This window comes from Schistocerca gregaria, chromosome 1, assembly GCF_023897955.1.
Source record: "Schistocerca gregaria isolate iqSchGreg1 chromosome 1, iqSchGreg1.2, whole genome shotgun sequence".
Lineage (NCBI taxonomy): Eukaryota > Metazoa > Arthropoda > Insecta > Orthoptera > Acrididae > Schistocerca > Schistocerca gregaria.
Window position 1 is genome coordinate 793,496,712 of NC_064920.1, and position 23,971 is coordinate 793,520,682.

At 44.5% G+C, this 23,971-nt stretch overlaps 1 protein-coding gene across 5 annotated transcripts in view; it reads left to right on the top strand.

Moving 5' to 3' along the window:
- LOC126269881 (uncharacterized) overlaps positions 1–23,971 on the top strand; it is a 324,469-nt gene that overhangs the window by 193,562 nt on the left and 106,936 nt on the right. For 2 of the 5 annotated variants that reach the window (XM_049974025.1, XM_049974027.1), the window contains exon 2: positions 4,214–4,337. In XM_049974025.1, coding sequence (XP_049829982.1) covers positions 4,214–4,337 — 124 coding nt within the window. Of the gene's footprint in view, positions 1–4,213; positions 4,338–23,971 lie in introns of those variants that run through there. The other 3 variants (XM_049974026.1, XM_049974028.1, XM_049974029.1) reach the window with 3 other exon arrangements.

A 23,971-nucleotide genomic window follows, 5' to 3' on the forward strand; every position in this document is an offset into this window, starting at 1 on the left:
AAAAAAGTATCAATCTAAGGCTACATAGTCATTGTCAAATTCAATCGGAGCTGAAGACTATAGCTGCAAATGCCGATACATATATAAACTGTGATTCACAGACGCCCCAATCTGCTGATCTGTGCCACAGTCTGTGCAAGAGACTGCAGCCCTCTGTTGATACGACCCACTCACCTCGCCAGCGCGATGTTGGCAACATCCGCCAGAAATTCTGCTTGTGTTCACAGCGCGGCGGAATTTATTTTTCTGTCTAGCTGTGTCTCGTGCCCTGTATACACTCCGCTGGAGTACAAAATGTGGCGGATGGCACTTCCACACTCTCTGAATCACCCACTTGTTTAATTACGCCGCGAACTTATTTCTGGGAGGGTGAGAGTTAATTGGTCTGAGGGTTCTCGGAGTTGTCCGTGTGGAATGCATTTGAAAAGACGAGTGACACTAATCAATCAGCGTGTGGCAAGTAAAGCCTGCACAAAACCAAAGTGGTCCGTGTACTGCAATAAACAGAGGATTTCAGGCTCCGATTGCACATGCCCGCGCTTCAACTTCGGCTGGTGACTTATCGGCTTTAACCGTCGCCAGACACTGTCGCCAGAAGTCGCCCGATAACATCGGCTGATAGTTTGGCCACAGTGCATCCGATCCCCTTAGTTGGTTTTTCGCGGGATCAAAGAAGTGAGAATCTATGGATGCCACAAAGCCTGTGTCCTTGGAGACGGGTACTGCATTGAGGCTTTTGCTATTGAAAATGAAAAGACACCGAATTCATGTGAACGATCTATATCTGTTCCGAAAAGTTCATCCGGAGTACTATACAATCAGTTATTAGAAAGAAGAGACAAGACTCGAAGATACGTAAGAGCCCAGAAATATTCTGTTACATCTATAAAGATGATTCATAATGACACTGAAAAGCAAGATTCAAATGGTTCAAATGGCTCTGAGCACTATGGGACTTAGCTTCTGAGGTCATCGGTCCACTAGAACTTAGAACTACTTAAACCTAACTAACCTAAGGACATCACACACATCCATGCCCAAGGAAGGATTCGAACCTACGACCGTAACAGTCGTGCGGTTCCAGACTGTAGCGCCTAGAATCGCTCGTCCGTAGTCTCTGAATGAAATTACCCGAAACCTTTGACAACGTGTCTGGCGGAATGGCTTCACATGCAGATGAGATGTACTGCTTCAGCTGTTCAATTGTTTCTGGATTCTGGCGGTACACCTGGTCTTTCAAGTGTCCCCACAGAAAGAAGTCACAGGGGTTCATGTCTGGCGAATAGGGAGGCCAATCCACGCCGCCTCCTGTATGTTTCGGATAGCCCAAAGCAATCACACGATCATCGAAATATTCATTCAGGAAATTAAAGACGTCGGACGTGCGATGTGGCCGGGCACCATCTTGCAACAAACCACGAGGTATTCGCAGTGTCGTCTAAGGCAGTTTGTACCGCCACAAATTCACGAAGAATGTCCAGATAGCGTGATGTAGTAATCGTTTCGGATCTGAAAAATGGGCCAATGATTCCTTTGGAAGAAATGGCGGCCCAGACCAGTACCTTTTGAAGATGCAGGGACGATGGGACTGCAACATGGGGCTTTTCGGTTCCCCATATGCGCCAGTTCTGTTTATTGACGAAGCCGTCCAGGTAAAAATAAGCTTCGTCAGTAAACCAAATGCTGCCCACATGCATACGCCTTCATCAATCCTGTGCACTATATCGTTAGCGAATGTCTCTCGTGCAGCAATGGTAGCGGCGCTGAGGGGTTGCCGCGTTTGAATTTTGTATGGATAGAGGTGTAAACTCTGGCGCATGAGACGATACGTGGACGTTGGCGTCATTTGGACCGCAGCTGCAACACGGCGAACGGAAACCCGAGGCCGCTGTTGGATCACCTGCTGCACTAGCTGCGCGTTGCCCTCTGTGGTTGCCGTAAGCGGTCGCCCTACATTTCCAACACGTTCATCCGTCACGTTCCCAGTCCGTTGAAATTTTTCAAACAGATCCTTTATTGTATCGCTTTTCGGTCCTTTGGTTACATTAAACCTCTGTTGGAAACTTCGTCTTGTTGCAACAACACTGTGTCCTAGGCGATGGAATTCCAACACCAGAAAAATCCTCTGTTCTAATGAATAAACCATGTTGTCCACAGCACACTTGCACGTTGTGAACAGCACACGCTTACAGCAGAAAGACGACATACAGAATGGCGCACCCACAGACTGCGTTGTCTTCTATATCTTTCACATCACTTGCAGCGCCATCTGTTGTTGAAAATTGTAACTACTGTAATTTCGAAAGTATGTCCGCCTGAAAATGTACTGTTGTCCCAAGCATATTGCAACAAACGGTGTATTTCTATCGCTGCTCGTTTAGTTTTTATTTCCGTTTCAAATATACCGGTCATTTTTGAAACACACTGTAGTATCAACGAGCGTGCTGTCCGTTTGTAGAATGGAGTAGCCATGCGATCTATCTGAGTTTGACAGAGGGCGGATTGCGATGGCTTGGAGGCTATACCCGAGCATTTCTGAAACTGCACGACATGTCGGATATTGGAGGAATGCTGTAGTGTCTTCAGCACGTGGTGAAACCAAGGTAAACCGCGTCCACACGTTGTGGAGTTAGGCTGCCACCCCTCATTACAGACTTCTGACGTCGTAAGCTGGGTAGGCTGGAACAGGTTACGAACTATGATGGAACTAACATCAGAAATTAATGCTGGGCATAGTAAAAGTGCGTCTGAACACAAGTGCAGCGAACACTCCTAACAATGGGCTTCCGCAGCCGACGGCATGTGCACATCCACACCACGATATCGGCAACTACGACTGAAATGGGCACATGGCCATGGGCACTGGATCTTAGTGCAGTAGTAGAGCGTTGCATGGTCTGATGAATCTCGAAACTTTCTTCAGCATGACGATGGGAGGATGCGAATCCGTCGTTTTTCAGGGGAAAGGCTCTTTGACACTTGTAGTGCGGGACAGGCAATTGGAGGCTCCATTATGCTCTGGGGGCATACAGGCGGGCATCCATGTGTGCAGTGGAGCACCATTACAGCCACGGAGTATCGTACACTGGTTGCAGACCATGTACTCCCCTTCATGAGGATCATGATCCTGACGGCTTTTTTCAGCAAGGTAATACGCCATGTCACAAGCCCAGGAAGGTGACGGAGTGGTTCGACGAAGACAGTGTGGAGCTCTAGATAATGTGCTAGTTCTAAACCCGATCGAACACATCCTGAATGTAATTGAGCGTGGCTCAGAGCTCATCGCTCTTCTCCCTGGAATTTATGGGGATTAGGTGACTTGTTTGTGCAGATGTGGTGCCGTCTCCCTCCAGCGACCTATGAAGCCTCATTGACTTCATGCCACGATACGTTGCCGCTGCTATCTGTGCAAAACATGGACATACCGCCTATTAGGTAAGTAGTCGCCGGCCAGTGTGGCCGAGCGTTTCTAGGCGCGTCAGTCTGGATCTGTTGACCTCAGATTTTAAGTCCCAAAGTGCTCAGAGCCATTTGAACCATTTGACGTAAGTAGTCACAATGTTCTGACTGATCAGTGTATGTATCCAGCATTAGTTCACGATTTGAAGTGTAGGAAACACTTCGTTTATTGTGGTTGCAACTCACGTAGCGGGCAACATACAATTTCTATTGCCCGTTAAACGTGACGTCACATTGACTGTTCGGCTAGGACTGGTGAAGAGCACTGAGTAAAGTTTGCAAATTTCAAGCTTTGTGAATTAATTCGGCGTGTTTTGGCACACAGGGGTCGAATTAGCCAATTCTACAGAGGCAATAATTGTTTCTGGACAATCGTAGCCGATGTATTCACAGTGTCATTGCGGCTCGTAGACGTCGATCCTTCTGTGCAGATAGATCACAGCCACTGCAATGCTCCAGCGTCGAACCAGCACTCTAGGCGAATGTTATGGCCTTGTATAGATGGGTATCATCCATTATTGTATTCCGGGTACACGGTTTGACAAATGTTAATATATTGGGGAAGTGATTATTAACGCACAGGTACAATATTTTAGAAAGAGTGCCGAGAAATCTCTGAACATAGCATTCCTTTCGTCAGTGGCATCCCCACGTTCCTGCACTGTAGTAAATAGCGTAAGTCAAGTCTCTTTCCAGGGGAATTGCTGCAGTAGCTGTTAAACACTGAAACATCGCCTCTGTTTCTTTTTTTCAGAAGACCTGCAGAGAGTGGACAGCGCAGCCTTGAGGGATGCCAGATCTCACATTGGCACCACTGACGATACCAAGCCTGCTGTCATTACTGGACCTGTGGTGTCGTCGACAGATGCCACTGGTGTGTAAGTTGCATTAAGAGCACTACCAAACAAACTTAGACTGTAGCTGTTCATTTACAACTTAAAGGACAATACAACAATTTTTGGCAGTGGAATGTTTTAGTTACCTATGTAGGCTCTTTTTAGGACTTTGAATTTAGGCTAACGATTTTCCAGCAGTTAGGTACAGTTTCTGAAATGTAATTATGGACAGTTCGCAAGAAAACCAACTACGTTTGTCTTAAACTTTTCATTAAACTCTATAAACACCCTCCAACCACAAAATTCTTTAGGTGTCGAAGTAAGTGGAACTCACAGGATGTCAAATTTCACCAGTGGGGAGTAGTCTCAAAAATTTTTGGCCTAAGATCTCTCAGATTTGTCTGCCGCAAAGAGCATCATCGTGGACAATTATACTGTCCTAGCGTGGACTCACTGCAATCCGCAACGATGTATGGGAGGTGCTCCTAAAGACCACACCTTCCCTTTAGTATAGCAGCAATATCACGCTGAGATCAACATAGTGTCGAGCTAGCAAGAGTTCTGCCTAGTTCATGACCTTAATGTCAAGGCGTCAACATCATAATATAGGACCAACGTGGCAGTTAAAGTTTTTGATGGACTTGTTCATTTTAATGTGGAACATTGTACTAGAAGAGAGCAGTTCGTTAATCTGTGCCTCAAGTGATACTTTAATAGTCAATAATAGTTATAACTTAGCGAGCAGTCCTGTGGCAAAGATCTGTGTCCAAGTTAACCAAATCTTTTATTTCTTTAAGTAATACAATGAACAAATATTTCATGTGTTTTAGTTTGATGAGTCCTCTCTCAGAACAATCAAGGGACCCACAGTTGTGTCCGAACGATTGTAGTTTCGTCTCGTCCAAACACTAATGAAAGATGATTTTCTTTTATTTTGCAACCCATCTCGCTTTTCTATTCAGTTATCCAGATGTCTTGTATAGTATTTGACAATTATTGGTTTATCCTTCGCAAAGTAAGCACTAAGCAGAATCTTTTTTGCATCTCAAAAGCATTTGACATAACTTTTCGTGCCAGATATAACCGACTGCGACCTATTTCTTACAAGGCTGCCAGTTTTCACCGACTTCTGTGGCTGGTGTTCCCTTTCTTGTGTGCAATAGGGAACCCATTTCTTAGCAACAGTAACAAATGGTGCACCATTATTGCTTATTCTTTTTGAAACAGCCAAACTATTACTAAAGAATTAATTTTCGCTATTTATTTCAAGTAGTATCAAATGTGACACCGATGGAGCACAAAGCTTCTTTGTAGGTAATTCTTTACATTAAATGTACTGAACTCTTTCTCCTCATATGAATATGTCGTCATATTCGATTCGCTGAAAGTGAAAGGGCACACTCCTTATTAACATTGATCGACATATGAATACGTATCGAACAAAAAGAGTTTTGGGCTACATACATATCTGTGGAAGTTTGAGTGCTTAAATTCAAGGAGTGCGGCGAATGCAAAAGTAGCTCATATGATAAAAAGTTTGCTGTGAAATAATCAGAATCGAAATAATAGCAGTGTGCTCGAAAAGAAAGTTCTTTTTAACAATCTCATTTGCATGACATAAATGATTGATGACTAGTTTCGGTCATATGTTATGATCATCTTTTGATCTGAGTATTCACAGCTGGCGTTTGATCAGAACATTTAAGATTAAAGTAATCAACCAAGAGTAACACAATGTACAAATTGTAACATATGTTATTGTATAATTCCCAGCTGATTACTTTTATGTACAAGAATGAAACGTTGAACACAAACTTTCCTTAAAGTATATGCACTATCTATCACGATGAGATTTGTAGAGAGTTAGATTCGCTGGATGAATCCTAAATAAGTGCAAGTCATCCACAAAGCAAGTCGCTTACAAAACTCCTATTCCTATGATTCTTATAAAGTTATGTGACCGTGAGAGGATGGGTGTGAGCAACTTACAGCGATGGACCTGGGGGTGTGTGAGCGTTACAGTCAGAGGAGCTTTTGGGAGTTTGAGGTGACTTACATGTCAAAAAAACGAGTGAATAGTTTCGCATGTCAAAGCTTTTTTGAAAATTTTTAAACGTGCTGAGGAAGGTAGAATGTGGCAGCTGGTACCCCCATTTTCAGTCAATTTTTTGAAATATTCAAAATTTTTTGTGCTCCAAAAGGAGCATTTTTCCGCTGATTGATTCAGTCCACAGACACTTCGCACAGTGACAATGACGGAAAAAGAAAACACACTGGGGCATTTGTAAGCACGGCCGTTCTACAAGTGTAACATTCATAAACAGAATAACAAGCATATATCGATTGCGGGAGAGGCGGAGGATCCTGTTACATTAAAGCACCCCCTAACACACAATTAGTTTGTTCCAGCAGCACAAGCGAAAATGTTGAAACTCGGTTTTTGCATTGGCGAGAGCATCGTTAACCTGACCTTAAAGTAGGATTGATGTTGGAATTAGGTCAGACCTTTATGATTTTTTTCTAATCATCTGTCAGATAACTGCTAAGACACATAGTATACTAGTCTTAGAACCAAGGGTGAATCGCACAAAATTCGCCGAACATGTGGATAAAAAAATTATCGTGACTTCCACATTCGTAAACTTTCTATTTGTAATTCATTTTTTCTAGTCATTGTTCTCTCCAAGCGCTTTTTCTACTGAAGAAATATTTTGGTAGGCGACTAGCACAACAGACCCAAATTCCGAAATTCTGAGATGCAACTCAAGTGTTTTTCAGACTCCTCTCTTCAGAAATTCCTGCATTCAGGCCAGTAGAGCAACAGTGTTTTCTTTAAGAAAACGGAAGTGCGCACTGATACTGGAAAACAAGTTTCTTTCTCTACAATTTATACAACTGATGTAGAATCGGTACCTAATCAGATGTCAATTGCGGTAATTGAGATTCAGTGTGATCCAAGTTTGAAGACAAAATTTAGTGAAGTTGGCATGCCAAAATATCATAAACATTTACATTCCAGGTTTGAAAGTGCTCGAAAATTTGGGCATAAAATTATTTCCGTGCTGGAGAGTACTTACCGATGTGAGCAGCTATTTTCAGTTGTAAAAAAGAAATAAGCAGATCCAAAATTTCAGACATACAGCTTGTATCAGGTTTGAAAATAATTATTGCGAATAAGTTGACTCCAAAAATATGGAAGATAGTGGCAACTGAGCTGTCAGCTTTTGAATCTGACATCCTGGCTGCATTGTCTGTGATCACATAGTAGCTCCTAAATGGCGTCTTACAATTTACAGAGTTTTTTGAAAGTATAATTCAGATGTACTGGTGATCCTTACATCATTAAATCCACTTAGAACACATTTCCCATGATTGATGGTATAGATTGTGTTTTTAACCCATCAGCTTTCAGTAAATATGAATAATGCCAGTTCTGAGTTTACTGCTTATAGGCTACACTGAAACAAATCTTCCATCACCATCGGAATCTTTCACTTGTAAAACATCGACTACATGCCACATGTTACTACTCAAGTGAAGGCAGATTATTCCTGCTATACATTAGCGTTCAAAAGTTTAGCGTAATGGAAGAATGAAACCAAGAAATCAAGATGGCTAAAGAACAAAGTAATGCTTAATCACTAGCTTGTTTGGCATACTATGTATCTAAAAAAGTAACTAGAAAAGTTCTTAAACTAAAGATACTCTTAAAAAATTAAAACTGGGAAAAACATTCACGAATACAAAATGACTTGTTCTCTAAGAGATGACATAGATACGGAACTGAGTTCAGATCTTTGCCAAGTTACCTACATCTACACTTTGCGATCAAATGTCTGAAAGTGGCTTACATGTTCGTGGCACCTCCCATCGGTAATCTGGAATTCTATACGGTGTTGGCCCACCCTTAGCCTTGATGACAGCTTCCACTCTCGCAAGCATATGTTGAGTCAGGTGCTGGAAGTTTCTTGGGGAATGGCATCCCATTCTTCACGGAGCGCTGCACTGGGGAGAGGTATTGATATTGGTCGGTGAGGCCTGGCACGAAGTCGGCGTTCCAAAACATCCCAACGGTGTTCTATTGGATTCAGCTCATGACTCAGTGCAGGCCAGTTCATTACAAGGCTGCTATTGTCGTGTAACCAATCCGCCAGAGGCCGTGCATTATGAACAGGTGCTCGATCGTGTTGAAAGATGCAATCGCCAACCCCGAATTGCTCTTCAACAGTGGGGAACAAGAAGGTGCTTAAAACATCAGTGTACGCCTACGCTGTCATAATGCCTAATTTAATGACCCGTATGTAAACAAACCACGTAATTTATGACCCTTTGTGCTCTTAGTTTGGGTTTTTAGGATCTAATTAATGGACAAATTCTTTTAGTCTAATCCCTATAACTGACATTTTTATGGTTATTATTTATGATACAGTTGGCTACCAAGTAGTCCACGTGTGCTCTTACGTTTACGCAAGTCTCATTTATGACAAAATTCTTTTAGTCTAACTTAAATTACCATAATTTATTATCTAAAATGGGTAACTCCCCTTCCCCACTTGTGTACAGCATTCCTGTTTGTGAGATTTAACCTCTCCACACCATCAAACCCTCCCCCTCCACCCAACACAACTGTTTGGGGTAACTTGCATCATGAGGTGTTTGTGAGATTTAACCTCTCCACACTATCAAACCCTCCCCCTCCACCCAACACAACTGTTTGGGGTAACTTGCATCATGAGGTGTATCTAGCGTTCGTGCTCTGTACACTGTTTGATCAACAGCAGCAGCAGCAAATTCAGGTGATATTTGGAATTTGCAGTAGCGTATCGTGCTAATAAAATATGTTAACACAACAATATAAACAATTTCTGCAATGTATTTTTAACAACAAGTACACACGTGTTATATACTTTCTGCAAGTACACCAACATATGACCACCTCTCGTCATTGTTATACACTCCTGGAAATGGAAAAAAGAACACATTGACACCGGTGTGTCAGACCCACCATACTTGCTCCGGACACTGCGAGAGGGCTGTACAAGCAATGATCACACCCACGGCACAGCGGACACACCAGGAACCGCGGTGTTGGCCGTCGAATGGCGCTAGCTGCGCAGCATTTGTGCACCGCCGCCGTCAGTGTCAGCCAGTTTGCGTGGCATACGGAGCTCCATCGCAGTCTTCAACACTGGTAGCATGCCGTGACAGCGTGGACGTGAACCGTATGTGCAGTTGACGGACTTTGAGCGAGGGCATATAGTGGGCATGCGGGAGGCCGGGTGGACGTACCGCCGAATTGCTCAACACGTGGGGCGTGAGGTCTCCACAGTACATCGATGTTGACGCCAGTGGTGGCGGAAGGTGCACGTGCCCGTCGACCTGGGACCGGACCGCAGCGATGCACGGATGCACGCCAAGACCGTAGGATCCTATGCCGTTGCGTAGGGGACCGCACCGCCACTTCCCAGCAAATTAGGGACACTGTTGCTCCTGGGGTATCGGCGAGGACCATTCGCAACCGTCTCCATGAAGCTGGGCTACTGTCCCGCACACCGTTTGACCGTCTTCCGCTCACGCCCCAACATCGTGCAGCCCGCCTCCAGTGGTGTCGCGACAGGCGTGAATGGAGGGACGAATGGAGACGTGTCGTCTCCAGCGATGAGAGTCGCTTCTGCCTTGGTGCCAATGATGGTCGTATGCGTGTTTGGCGCCGTGCAGGTGAGCGCCACAATCAGGACTGCATACGACCGAGGCACACAGGGCCAACACCCGGCATCATGGTGTGGGGAGCGATCTCTTACACTGGCCGTACACCTCTGGTGATCGTCGAGGGGACACTGAATAGTGAACGGTACATCCAAACCGTTATCGAACCCATCGTTCTACCATTCCTAGACCGGCAAGGGAACTTGCTGTTCCAACAGGACAATGCACGTCCGCATGTATCCGTGCCACCCAACGTGCTCTTGAAGGTGTAAGTCAACTACCCTGGCCAGCAAGATCTCCGGATCTGTCCCCCATTGAGCATGTTTGGGACTGGATGAAGCGTCGTCTCACGCGGTCTGCACGTCCAGCACGAACGCTGGTCCAACTGAGGCGCCAGGTGGAAATGGCATGGCAAGCCGTTCCACAGGACTACACCCAGCATCTCTACGATCGTCTCCATGGGAGAATAGCAGCCTGCATTGCTGCGAAAGGTGGATATACACTGTACTAGTGGCGACATTGTGCATGCTCTGTTGCCTGTGTCTATGTGCCTGTGGTTCTGTCAGTGTGATCATGTGATGTATCTGACCCCAGAAATGTGTCAATAAAGTTTCCCCTTCCTGGGACAATGAATTCACGGTGTTCTTATTTCAATTTCCAGGAGTGTATACAGTTTTGGGAAACTCATCGCAATTTTGTCGACTTCTTCCAGTATTCTAAAGGATCTTACATAAATATGAGACCTTAAATGTTAAACACTCACCATACTGTGATACTTAAACAAATTGCACTGACATCCTATGTTAGACAACTTCCACAATGCGTTATTTAACAACAAATCCTCTCTTGCTACATATCAAGTCTGCATTCACTATCAGGAACTTATCCCCGCATCATCTCGCCTAAGAGGAATCTAATACAATAAGGTTATACTGGACTTGTAAATAATGGTGAGAATATTTATACATGAGGGTATATACATCACTAAATGACACCAATATCCCACACTTGTTCTTCTACCGCTGTGGTAATATGCACAGCAATTACAGCTTCATTTAAAAGCAGGTAAAATGCTGGATGTCTCCCCTACTGACCATGCACATCCTGAATCAGCACAGCACTCGACTGGTGTTGCCCTGGCTCTGTGCAGCATGCATCACCAGCCACAGCCTTCACCACTGCCACCACCCACTTCTAGTATTGTTTAGCATTTAGGGATGCATCCAGCACCTCTTAGGTGACTGTAATAGCAAGGCGATGGTGGGGGAAGGCTTCTACCCACAATAAGAGGTAGCAGCAGTGGGCATATAGACAGAGGGCTTATTGCATACCTCTGCATGCACGAGAGATGCACCAACTGCTCGAAGGACTAGCAGTCTCAAAACAAAGGCTAACACTCAGAGAGAACACTCAACAAAACGTATTCGAGAATTTGCTCCCATTTTAGCGATGTTCTATCTGATCAAAAGCACATAGACACCACTAGCAGGCATTAATATGAGAGCTATCTACTGGGTGAACTGCATTATATTTTTAAAAATGTCGTGATAGGCAAATCTGATACATGCTTCCTAGATTTGTGACGCACTGTGTTTCATTTTGAGGTATTGTTGCGTAATAGTCTTTATTACTTGGATCACATGTCAAAAGTAACAGATCAGAACAGTTTCCTAATCTGTACACGAGCTCTGCCTCCTACCGTCACCGAGACATATTTTATTCGGTAGCAAGACCTACACCTTAGCCATTTTTACCGACTGGGAGATTATCTATCACATCCACAATAAGGGTTCACATGTGCAAGTTCATTACCCTTACCCTCCCACCCCTCACACTCAGTTCGGATATGCATCTGCCTTTGACATCATCCGACCCTGTAGCTACCAAGGAGCTCTACGCTGGATTAAGACACTTGCACTGCACATATGTAGAACCATCAGTAATACATTATAATTTTATCAAATGATTTCTTAACTGTGAAGAATGACACATTTTCTTGACATACTATTTCTACCAGCATAGAGATATACGCATACTTTTCTCATATAATTTTAAGAGTGCAAAACTCCTGTCCAGTAACAACATAGGGTCTGCAGTGACAACTGCCAATGTCATCGAGCTCCAACAGAGTTGCATGCTGAGCTTTCCCTCACTGATTATACGTATCTTTCATTAAAGCCACCTACCCCCAAGCATTGCAAAAAGAGGTTTACTTACATATAGTTCTGAAGACGGAACTACTGCTATTACCATCAATAAACATCCATCCCTCTTTCATTTGCAAAAGGTGTGAACGTGTCGTCTTTGATTGCGTGGGAACCACAAAAGGAAACTTGCCATATGTGTCGACGACAATCAGCCAACTACTGTTCCAGTAGGGTCCAGAAAAATCGGAATGCAAGCGCTGCCAAGGAGCTTCAGGCCACAGCCAATAAAAGAGCAGGGACTGCCTGGTGTTCCGCACATCCATGGCACTGGGCCATCATGTGCTCTATTTGCAAGTCCATGCCAAACCATGTGCAACGTTGACGAGCTAATTGTTTGTGTGGACCACGGCCCAGTGATCATGATGAAGCAAACTATAAACATGTCTCTGGAGAACCTTTCGAATCACCACAAGCAGTTGTTCAGACGCATTGCTTAGGGATAGAACACCGTGTAGCACAGACAAGTCATGCCAACGTGCAAAGTATCAACGAACCACCGGACTAACAATGTGTTTCACAGTGTGAGACCAACTAGTTCAGATGTAGCGCAACTGAGTCCGCCTGGGCGATCTTCCGGTGATATAATGGAAACTGCTCCAGCACGCCTGAGTTCTGTGCACCAATGTAGCAAAATCCACATCCTGTCCCAAGGGAAAGCACGAAAGTATGTCTGTATTGGCATGCTTTGGTGTCGGCCTGTACATTTTCTCGTATAGATAGTGCGCTGAGTCTCAGGTTGCAATTTCTGCGCAGTGCCTTTCGGAATGGGCTTGGCCGGGTTGAAAAATGATTGCAAAGGCTTGTGATTGGTGAGCAAGTAGAACTTTCTTTCGTACAAATATTGACGAAATTTAGTCACTCCATAGACGATAGAAAGAGCCTCCTTCTCTGTTTGCGAATGGTTGCTCTGAGCTTTGTTAAGCAACCTGGGGGCGAAGGCTATTAGTATGTCAGCGGAAACAAACCTGTGCCAGAGTATACTGCCAATGCCATACCAAGAGGCATCCACGACTGAGACTACAGGTTTGGAAGGATCAGAATGAACTAGGCAACGATGACTAAGGAAAGCGTCATTAAGTCGTAGGAAAACAATGTCATTCCTGGGACCACAAAAGAGGTACATTCTTGCGCCGAAGGCGGAACAACAATGCCACAATCTCAGCTACATTCGGAATGAAGCTGATACATCAGCTTCCCTAGCGCTGACTGCTATTCAGCGACATTCTTCTGAGGTTAGGTCTGCAAGTGCAACTGTGTCGGATGAACATACTGAGAATTAATTACGTGCCCCAAATACTCAATTTCAGTTTGAAAGGACACACATTTGTCTCTGTTGCATTTAAGGCCTGCCTCTGATAACATTTGCGACAGGGTGGGCAAATTACTAAGGTGATCTTCTGCTGTTCGATCACTATATAATCTAAACAATTTATGTATGAAGGCACAGATGCAGTTAATTGTTCCAAAAAGCGCTCGAAAATTGCTGGTGCTGATAAACTACCGAAAGGAAAACGAGGAAATTTCAAGAGTTCCGTGTGCATATTAATGACAATCACTTGCTGTGAGTGTTCATCTAAAGGAATTTGGAGGTAGATATCGCGTAAATGTCTTAGAGGAGTAGCGACCAGCTCCGAAACGGTCCATAAGTTTATCTGGTCGCGATAAAATAAATTAAGCAGTCACTGTTTGGAGGTTCACTATTGCATTAAAGTCTGCACAAATACGCAGTTTTCCTGGCGGTTTCTTGAAGAGTACTAACGGAGATGCCCACTTGACTTCCTGTGATGGATTCAATAACGCCACTGTGGAAGTTCCATAACAACCTGTTCACTGACTGCGTGAGCCCTAAAGAAGCGAGGCTGTGCATTGTCTTTCATTGGTTACATGCGCTACAAAATTAGAAACTTCGCCCACGCCATCAGCAAACAAGTCTTTCAATCCAGCCCAACATTGCCCTTCGAATCAAAAGGAGCAACTGACAACACACTGTCTAACACACGCAACTCAAAGGAATAACACAAATCACGGCCAAATAGATTGACACTATTCCGTGAACACAAAACCGTGAAAGCTCACAATCTTTCGGAAATTCTGGTGTTCAATAAGAAGATTGCAGGAAAGTAGGACTGGAAAGTCTTGCTCGTTATGTTGTAAGTGTACTGTATGATGTCTGCAACTTGGGTCTGCCAAGAAGATCACAAGTATTGCGACTGAGCAAAAAAACAGGCACCTGTATCCAACTGCAATTGAATAGTTTGACCAGCTATCACAAGATCCACAAAGAGTTTGTTAGAGTGGCGTCGCACCGAAAAAGAGGCTACTGATTTCTTGAAGTGCGAACTGCCACACTTCCGTTCCACACCAGAAGCTCAGAAGATCAGGATACACGACATGTACAACAAACTTTGATTTCTGTGGGTGTATACTAATCGGAGTCTTATTTTCTGTAATCGTGCCTCTTGAAGATGCCCGTTCTTGTCACATGAAAAACAAGTTGCTTTTCGTGACGGGCATATGCGAAGACTTTGCGCTGGTAAGCATCGTAGGCGCCGTGCGGTGTGGCCGTGCAGCTGGAGGCACCATGTCATTAGTCGCGCGGCCCCTCCTGCCGGAGGCTCGAGTCCTCCCTCGGGTATGGGTGTGAGTGTTGTCCTTAGCGTTAAGTTACTTTAAGTAGTGTGTAAGTCTAAGGATCGATGACCTCAGCAGTTTGGTCCCTTAGGAATTCACACACCTTTGAACATTTTTTAGCATTGCAGGCAAGACTTCACGTCGGTTCCTTGCTGTTTACGTGGCTGGGTAGGCTGAGCCCGAGTCGGTCACTGTGAGCTCGACTCGGAAGCGGTCTGTTTGCGCTGTTGCTCGATACTATTGTTAAGCGCTAAAGCACAATCGTTGACTGTCTACGGTACTGTCACAAGTAATCAGTAATTTGCCAAAATTGCTGCTAGGAAGGGTTCGGATATTTGAGACTCTGTCACCTTATTCTGTTACCAGCCACTTCCTGAGTAGTGGCGTCACGTATAGTGAGGTCTCTATAATACTTGCCACACACATGTTTAAACTTACACTGCGTAGTAAGCTCTTGTCACTTTGCCATACACTGTTTACAAGTTTTTCCTGAGTACTTCTTTAGTCTGAAAAATTTAAACCTGGTAGCCGTCTCGCGTACTTTCCCGTTATAGTATCTTCATAGTTCACTACTTCAGGTCGCTAGGTGCGGAACAATTTGTAGCACATCCTATACACTGACACACTGGCAGCTGATAAGAAAAATATATTGTTTACAGTACCTGGTACTTGGTGTACAAATAGATGAACTTCAAACTGGGCCAAGTACTCAATACAGTCCTTTTTATCCTCTTCAAATGGGTGAAACAGAGGCACCAACTGTGGCTGCTTAAGTTGTGGCACTACTGCAGTTGGTGGCATCTGATTGTGGTTCTCACTGGATACCATTCGCATGTGAAGTTACGTTATTTGTCGCGTCTGTAACTGAAGAAGCTGCGTTAGATCGAGCTTTGGCGCAAAACGCGCTTGTAATTGTGGTGCTGCTAACAGCGAGGCAGGTATCCGTGGGACTTGCGACATCCATGGAAATGCCAAAAACTACTACAGCTAAATTGATATGTGTCATCAAAAACAAGTAAACTGAAAAAAACGGCAAACACAGATCTGAAACAAAAACATTTCCGAGCACAAATAGTAAAACCACAAACAAAAATGTCCAAAAGCTGTAAAAAAAGGGGGGACGAAGGAAAACTATGTGGCGTCCTAGATACGGCAAGGCTCGCAAAATGATATGATGCGTGTCTGCACACGTTATGTTACGAGAAGCCAGATGTTATTTCCTCGTTGCTAATGATAAATTGGTGGAAGGTGGGCCAAGGGACCTGTCACTGTAGCAATCTGGACAGATCAGCAAAAGATTAATTGAGACATGCACACGTTAAATTAGTGTATCTTTGAGTGTGTTGCTGAGGAATTGATACACTATTGACAACTTGTGGCAGTTGTGGCTAGCTATAAGCGAAGACCGACATTGGAGAACACTTATGTACACTGAATGTTTGCCAGTAAAGCTGGCTATCAACAGCTCAGTATAACGTGTTCAAAAATTCCGATGGACTTCTGCCTTATTTGATCTTAAATCGTCTAAAGCTCTTTTAAATTCCAATTCTAGTACTGGATTCACTGTCGGCTCCTGTTTCTTCTTGTCTCACGTCATCAGACAAACTTCCCCCCCATACAGGCCTTCAGTGTACTCTTGCCACTTATCCGCCCTATCCTCTGCGCTTAACAGTAGTATGCCCAGTGCATTCTTAATTTCACCGAAAGTTGTTTTGACTTTTCTATATGTTGAGTCAGTCCTTCCGACAATCAGTTCTTTTTCGATTTCTTCACATTTTTTATACAACCACGTCACCTCAGTTTCCCTGCACTTCCTACTTATTTCATACGTAAGTGATTTACATTTCTCTATTCCTGAATTTCCTTGCACATTTCTGTGCTTGCTTCTTTCGTCGATCATCTGAAGTATCTCTTCTGTTACCCATGGTTTCTTGAGCTTGTATCCTCCCTGTACCTACGTTTTTCGTTCTAACATCTGTGATTGCCCTTTATAGAAATGTCCATTCTTTTTTAGCTGAACTGCCTACTGAGCTATTCATTATCGTATAACCGAAGCCTCAGAGAAGTTCAGGAGTATCTCTTCATTAGCCTATTCTTCATCATTACTAAATTGTGACATGAGTTTATATCTGCTCCTGGGTACGTCTTTCAATTCAACACCTGATTTCGGAATCTCCGCCTGCCCGTCATGATGTAATCTGATTGGAACCTTCCCACATATTCAGGCCTTCCTCAACCATACGTCCTCCTAGTGTGATTCTTGAACAGAATATTCGCTATTACTACCTGAAATTTATTGCAGAATTCAAGTAGTCTTTCTCCTCTCTCGTTTCTGCTACGAAGTCCATATTCTCCCGTAGTCCTTTCTTCCATTCCCTCCCCTACAACAGCATTCCAATCCCGCATGACTATTTTTCATCTGCCTTACTGAATTACTCATTCAATACCATCACATACTTCCCCCTTCCCTTCACCCTGTGCTTGCGACGTCGACATGTATACTTGAACTATTGTTGATGTGTTACTTTGCTGTAAATTCTGATGAGAACAACCCTATCGCTGAACTGTTCACAGTAACTCATTCTCTGCGACATCTGCTTATTCATAACGAATCCTACTCTCGCTATGCCATTTTCTGCTGCTCTTGCCGGCCGGAGTGGCCGTACGGTTCTAGGCGCTACAGTCTGGGGCCGAGCGACCGCTACGGTCGCAGGTTCGAATCCTGCCTCGGGCATGGATGTGTGTGATGTCCTTAGGTTAGTTAGGTTTAATTAGTTTTAAGTTCTAGGCGACTGATGACCTCAGAAGTTAAGTCGCGTAGTGCTCAGAGCCATTTGAACCATTTTTTGCTGCTGTTGACATTGCCCTATACTCGTCTGACGAGAAACCCTTGTCTTCTTTCCATTTATCTTCATTGACACCCACTATATCTAGACTGAGTCTATGCATTTCCCTTTTCGGATCTATCAGCTTCTCTACCATGTTCGGACTTCTAACATTTCATGCCCCGATTCGTAGAACGTTACACTTTCGTTGGTTATACACTCTTTTTGTCGTGGGCACCTCCTCTTGGCAGATCCCTCCCGGAGATCCGATTGGGGGAGTAGTCCGGAATTTCTTGCCAAAGGAGAGATCATAATGATAGTTTTTCAATTTATAGGCCACATGTCCTGTGGATACATATTGGATGTATCTAAGACACCGATTTCCATTGCCTTCTACAGCCACAAGCTGTCAATCATGCTGATTCTTCCACCTTTTCGGGGCAGTTTCCCGCCTCAAGGGCGAGAGAGTGTCTTGAACCACCGTCTACTCCTCCGCCCTCTTTGACAAGACTGTTGGCAAAATGAAGGTGACGTCTTATCCAAGAAGTCTTTGGGGCCATTGCTGACCATTTTTTATTCCAAATTTAAACAGTTGTAAGGTTCCAACCTGGGGCCCAGAACGTTTTTATTACTAGTCAAAGACGCCCCCACTCCTTCTCTGTCTTTTTTTATAGCAAGTAAATGTTCTTGTTTTCTTCGAACACAGAACTATCACTTTCCCGAACTGTAGCTTTTACCTAACTTTTTAATTCGGAACAAGGAATGGAAAAAACCTTTTTCAAGAAGTTATGGGGGCAATAAACATACATGCAACAGTAAACAAGGAAAACTGAAAGTAAGCTAAGATGTGTGAAGCTGTCGACAAAGAGGGGGTAGCCGGCCGCGGTGGTCTCGTGGTTCTAGGCGCGCAATCCGGAACCGTGGGACTGCTACGGTCGCAGGTTCGAATCGTGCCTCGGGCATGGATGTGTGTGATGTCCTTAGGTTAGTTAGGTTAGTTAGGTTTAAGTAGTTCTAAGTTCTAGGGGACTGATGACCACAGAAGTTGAGTCCCATAGTGCTAAGAGCCATTAAAGAGGGGGTAGGGAAGGAGAAACGGGCACTGGTTAAAACTTGAAGAAATCCTCCTGCTTAGTAGATACGGCGTAGGGCTGCAGTGGGCAGGAATCAACTGTGAGACCTGGGGAAATGCCCAGCTTGGCCTGGTATAGTGCATAAAAAAATTGGGCATGGCCATGTGCGTGCCTCACAGTGAGGTACGATGTAAAAATATAGTGTGGGAAATCCCAGCAGAAGAGACGGAAGAGCCGACTACATGTGGTTCAGTCCAGCAGGGCAGGGGCAATGTAAAGATCCTGTGGAGGTAGTTGGTGAAGAAAGTTCGATAGCATGGTTGGTGCTCGATTTCACTGTAGTTGGTTTGTAAGTACTGCCAGAAGTCAAGCCATGATTTATTTTCATTAGTGAACAGGTAAGTGATCGTCTATCCCTCGACCCATACAATAATGTGATTTTTGGTGCCAGGGAAATAAGTGTCCTCAAGATGATAGAAAAGTCCACAGGGCGATCGACTCCAGCAGAAATCGGAAGTAGCAGGCATCAGTCTGTCGCCCCAATTTCCACAAGTTACTGATGGCAGCACAAGTCAGGTAGTGGACACTGCCATCGGACAAGTGGCATATTGTACAAAGCAGACTGTTCAACACACTGAGTGTGAGGATACGTTGATTCGTTGCGAACTTTCCACTTGCAACATGGTACCATCTCACCCAGACATGACACTGTGGTCTGAAAAAGCCAAGAGCCAGATTTCAGCACTTTGGGTGTAAGTTCCCAAGAGATGTAAACCCTGTCAAGGTGATTTGCAAAGTGACTTGTCTGGTAAATATGTCCAAGTGTGTCTCCATCCCAAGTGTCATGAAGCAACAGATAGCAGATGACAATACTCAGTTCTTGACAGGTTTTGTTTTTAGACGTATGGTTCTTAGAGTACAGGACATAATTAAAATCGCCCCCAAGCAAATAGTGATCACAGCGCTCTAGAAATAAAGGGGTGATTTCTTCTGAGTAGAAGTGTGCTCTGTCATGTCTGTTGGTGGATCCTCATGGCGTGTAAAGGATGGTTGTACCCATACCAGTGATCACCATGCCTTAGAGGACGATGGTATGTAACATCAACTAATGTGATGCCTTTGTGGGCATAGATGGCTACACCACATTCCACATTCGAGGGATTAGCCAGGGTAGGGATAAGTGGTGTAGCCAGTGATGTCCAGATGTGTGGCCAAGTGTACTTCCGGTAGTGGCGCGATATTGATGTCCTATGCCCATATTATTTCTAGCGGCAGTTGAATTTTCACCTGGGAGCTCTTGATGTTAGTATCAATAGTTTCTATTGGGTATCTGTGGAGCTGAGTCCTGTCGTGGAGGGGGGACCCATCAGCAGGGTTTTAGGAGCGGGGGTGGGGGTGGGGGGTGGGGGAAATGGTGGCGCGCTTCATGTTGTGCTCCGCCTGACAATGTTGGCGTTAGTGTAACTAGGTCTCCATCTACAGTAGCTCCATACCCAGTATGTGGTGTGTGTCATCTTCGACGTCGTCACTCCACCCCGTGGAGAGCGCCATTTTTGTGTCGTCCATATGTTCCACGTCATCCATAGGAATGGAGGACGCCTCGGCAAAAGTCGTAGCAGTGGAATGCATTGACGCAGGTGCACCTGGATGAGCTGGAGAAGGTACTGGCACCACTAGGTCCAGCATCCGTTGACGTTATTCTTGTCATCGTGTAAGTTCTCTGAGTCAGCTTCAGACTGGATGGCCTCAGAAGCTTCATGGGGGAGTGTGAGCTGCCTCATTCCAAGATCGTGTGTCATCTCGTCTTGTGCATGTTGCTTAAGTGTCCGTCCTTCTATGTCGGAAGACAGCAGCGAGTTGTGGCGGTCCGAAATGAAGGCCATTACAAAGAGAATGAGTGACATGACATCCATATCTGCGGCCAGGAGGGGTTTGGCAGTCATTGCTCTTGGTAGTGACCCCAAAGTTACATCAAGTTGTAAGTGTGATGTGTCGACACCTGCATTCTCTGTGGCTGCTCGAAGAAACATCCATAACCAGTGTCTCACACATCATGTGCTGAACTGCATGACTTTGCTGATTGAAGAGATGAATCTAGATGTATTTCCAATCAGCACAGGTTTCAAGTGCTGTAAAAAGGTCAACAGTTGTAGGCATTACATTTAATGTCACAAACACACTTTCTCAGGTGTACCTCCCCAATATCAAATGTGTTGTAGAGAGGCTTGCTCTCAAAGCTTCTAACTATTCTAAAGATCCAAGATAGTGACACTTCATATCACGTGATCATGATGTCACTTATGATCACAACACATCTGCGTGTAGTTGTACTCCAGTTGTAAGCATTTAGCACCATTCTGTGATTGGTTTGTTGTGAGGTGCAGGGTGGGGTGTGGGTGGGCCCAAACACTAACTACCTAATGCTGGTGCATCTGCCTCCAGATTGGAGTGATGTGAGGGCTATCAAAGTGAAATTTATTAATTCAGGATGGGCAAGTTGGATGGAGTGGTGAGGAGGGATACTATTTTGACTTTCCTTGTAGACCTTGTCGCAGGAAAAGAAGCTGGTCGTGGGCGGAAAATAAGAACTGAAAATACGTCATGAGCATATTTTATAAGCAAGGGAGAGAGTGGGAATGTGGCAATGTTACATACACAATAGAGTGAGCAGAATGGGTATATAAGGTGGAAGTAGGTGTCGGGCTGAGGGAAATATAAATTATCCACGAGAGATGTGATTTCCCATAACACTACTACTGATGAAACCGGACTACATGATGGTTGTGGCTGACCGACGAAGCAGCCACATAATGTGACTGCCAGGATCATATTATGTCAGTGTATTCGATTTATATAAGTAACGGAAAAAAGCTTAGAGAAAAGTAGAAGTGAAGTGAAACGTATTGGGGGTACAGAGACGATATTTTTTTTCTTTTTTTTTTTTTTTTTATTCGATCAGTATGTGAGAGTGCAACGGTAGAAAGAACTATAAAGCTCTTGCAACATATCCTCTGCTATGCAATGTACAGCGACTTGTGGAGTATTTGGTTAGATGTAGATGTAGGATGTTCACATTCGATGCAGTTGTCTGTAAAAATGCAACAGCGAATTTCGGGAATACATGTTGATGATTGGTGATTGCTGGTGCAGTGACCTGAACGTAAATAAATGTAACTATTGCACTTAAATAGGTCAACAAATACTCTGCTGTACAAGTACACTACCGCTGGAAACATTAACTCACGTAAAATACCCAAGATTAAGTATCTGGAGCTAGCTAAAGTAAAAGCATATGTTGGTCTCATATAGATTTGCAGGGATCTTAAGGGAATGTATTTCACCATCCACAAAAGAAATTAGTTACCAAAGACCTATCAGAGAGATCTTTTTTGTGCATATTTGCTACTTGACCTGAGACCCTTACCAGGTTAGATAAATAAAAAAGCTGAACCTGTAGTCGACGTGAAAAGTTTATGGACACAGTCAACAACGAGTTTCTGTGGCGAGACAGGCACTGTACATCGTGTAGAGCTTTTTACTACAGAAAAAAAGTCCAGGACAGTGTGTTGTGCCTGATATATTACTTCCTCACACATGAGTCTCAAGAAATGACCGCAAGGTACTGAGGATGTTTACTGACGGCAAATCTTTCCACACTAACAGAACAGGCTGGATGTTAACAGTCTCTCCCACACGCCGTAAGATGGGACGCAAGAGTTACGAATCTGATTTCTCGGTACAGTCCACATAAAGCTGTAGTATTTCTTCCATGGACTCCTTTAAGTTCCTACAAAACATTTGTGGTTATCTATATACTTTTGATCAAATATTGTATGAATAATGGTGATTACACAGCACACTATCATGGACGATAGTGTACAGTGTCCATCTCGGTGATGGGATATAATGTAAAGGCGCAGCAGCAATGCTTCTTTGGTTGTTGCCGTGGAGAATAATTCCCCTACATTCCCACCGTTAAAAGAACTGTGTCTGACGTTGTCATCGTAAGGGAACTCACTCGTAGACGTGGGTGGAATTTACTACTACAGTTTAAAAAAAAGAAGAAAGATGAGTACTCTGTAGGACTACTGTCAAATTGCAATGTAGCAGTTACAGGAAGAGAGACGAGCTGACAACGATACACAAACTGCATTTCAAAATCAGACAGTGGTTTTAACGAAAGATTTGTTAATGGCAAGAATATGGAGAAAACTAATACCAATCAGCAATATTCCAACTAAAGGGACTGACAGGTATACTTCAGGCGATCTATTTGTCACTTCTAAATGCTGAAGGCGTACATCTCATGAAATGGCTGCAACACGAAATCAGAGGTAATATGTATGTTTACCGACCAAAATTCTTTCCACGCAACATTCATGAATGGAACAGAGACGAACGAAATTAGTTATAGAAGTTCCGACTTCAGAAATAAGTGTAAAAATAATCTATTATTTTTCGAAGTTTAGTGTGTGTGTGTGTGTGTGTGTGTGTGTGTGTGTGTGTGTGTGTGTGTGTGTGTGAATACACCCCATTAAGTGTGTCTATTGGAGATCCGTGACCTTGACTATGGTCATAGCTCTCTCTGCGTCTTACTGGACATTAGTTTCATGGTCTTAAAATTTTGCGACCAAACTACACTCCTGGAAATGGAAAAAAGAACACATTGACACCGGTGTGTCAGACCCACCATACGCTCCGGACACTGCGAGAGGGCTGTACAAGCAATGATCACACGCACGGCACAGCGGACACACCAGGAACCGCGGTGTTGGCCGTCAAATGGCGCTAGCTGCGCAGCATTTGTGCACCGCCGCCGTCAGTGTCAGCCAGTTTGCCGTGGCATACGGAGCTCCATCGCAGTCTTCAACACTGGTAGCATGCCGCGACAGCGTGGACGTGAACCGTATGTGCAGTTGACGGACTTTGAGCGAGGGCGTATAGTGGGCATGCGGGAGGCCGGGTGGACGTACCGCCGAATTGCTCAACACGTGGGGCGTGAGGTCTCCACAGTACATCGATGTTGTCGCCAGTGGTCGGCGGAAGGTGCACGTGCCCGTCGACCTGGGACCGGACCGCAGCGACGCACGGATGCCCACCAAGACCGTAGGATCCTACGCAGTGCCGTAGGGGACCGCACCGCCACTTCCCAGCAAATTAGGGACACTGTTGCTCCTGGTGTATCGGCGAGGACCATTCGCAACCGTCTCCATGAAGCTGGGCTACGGTCCCGC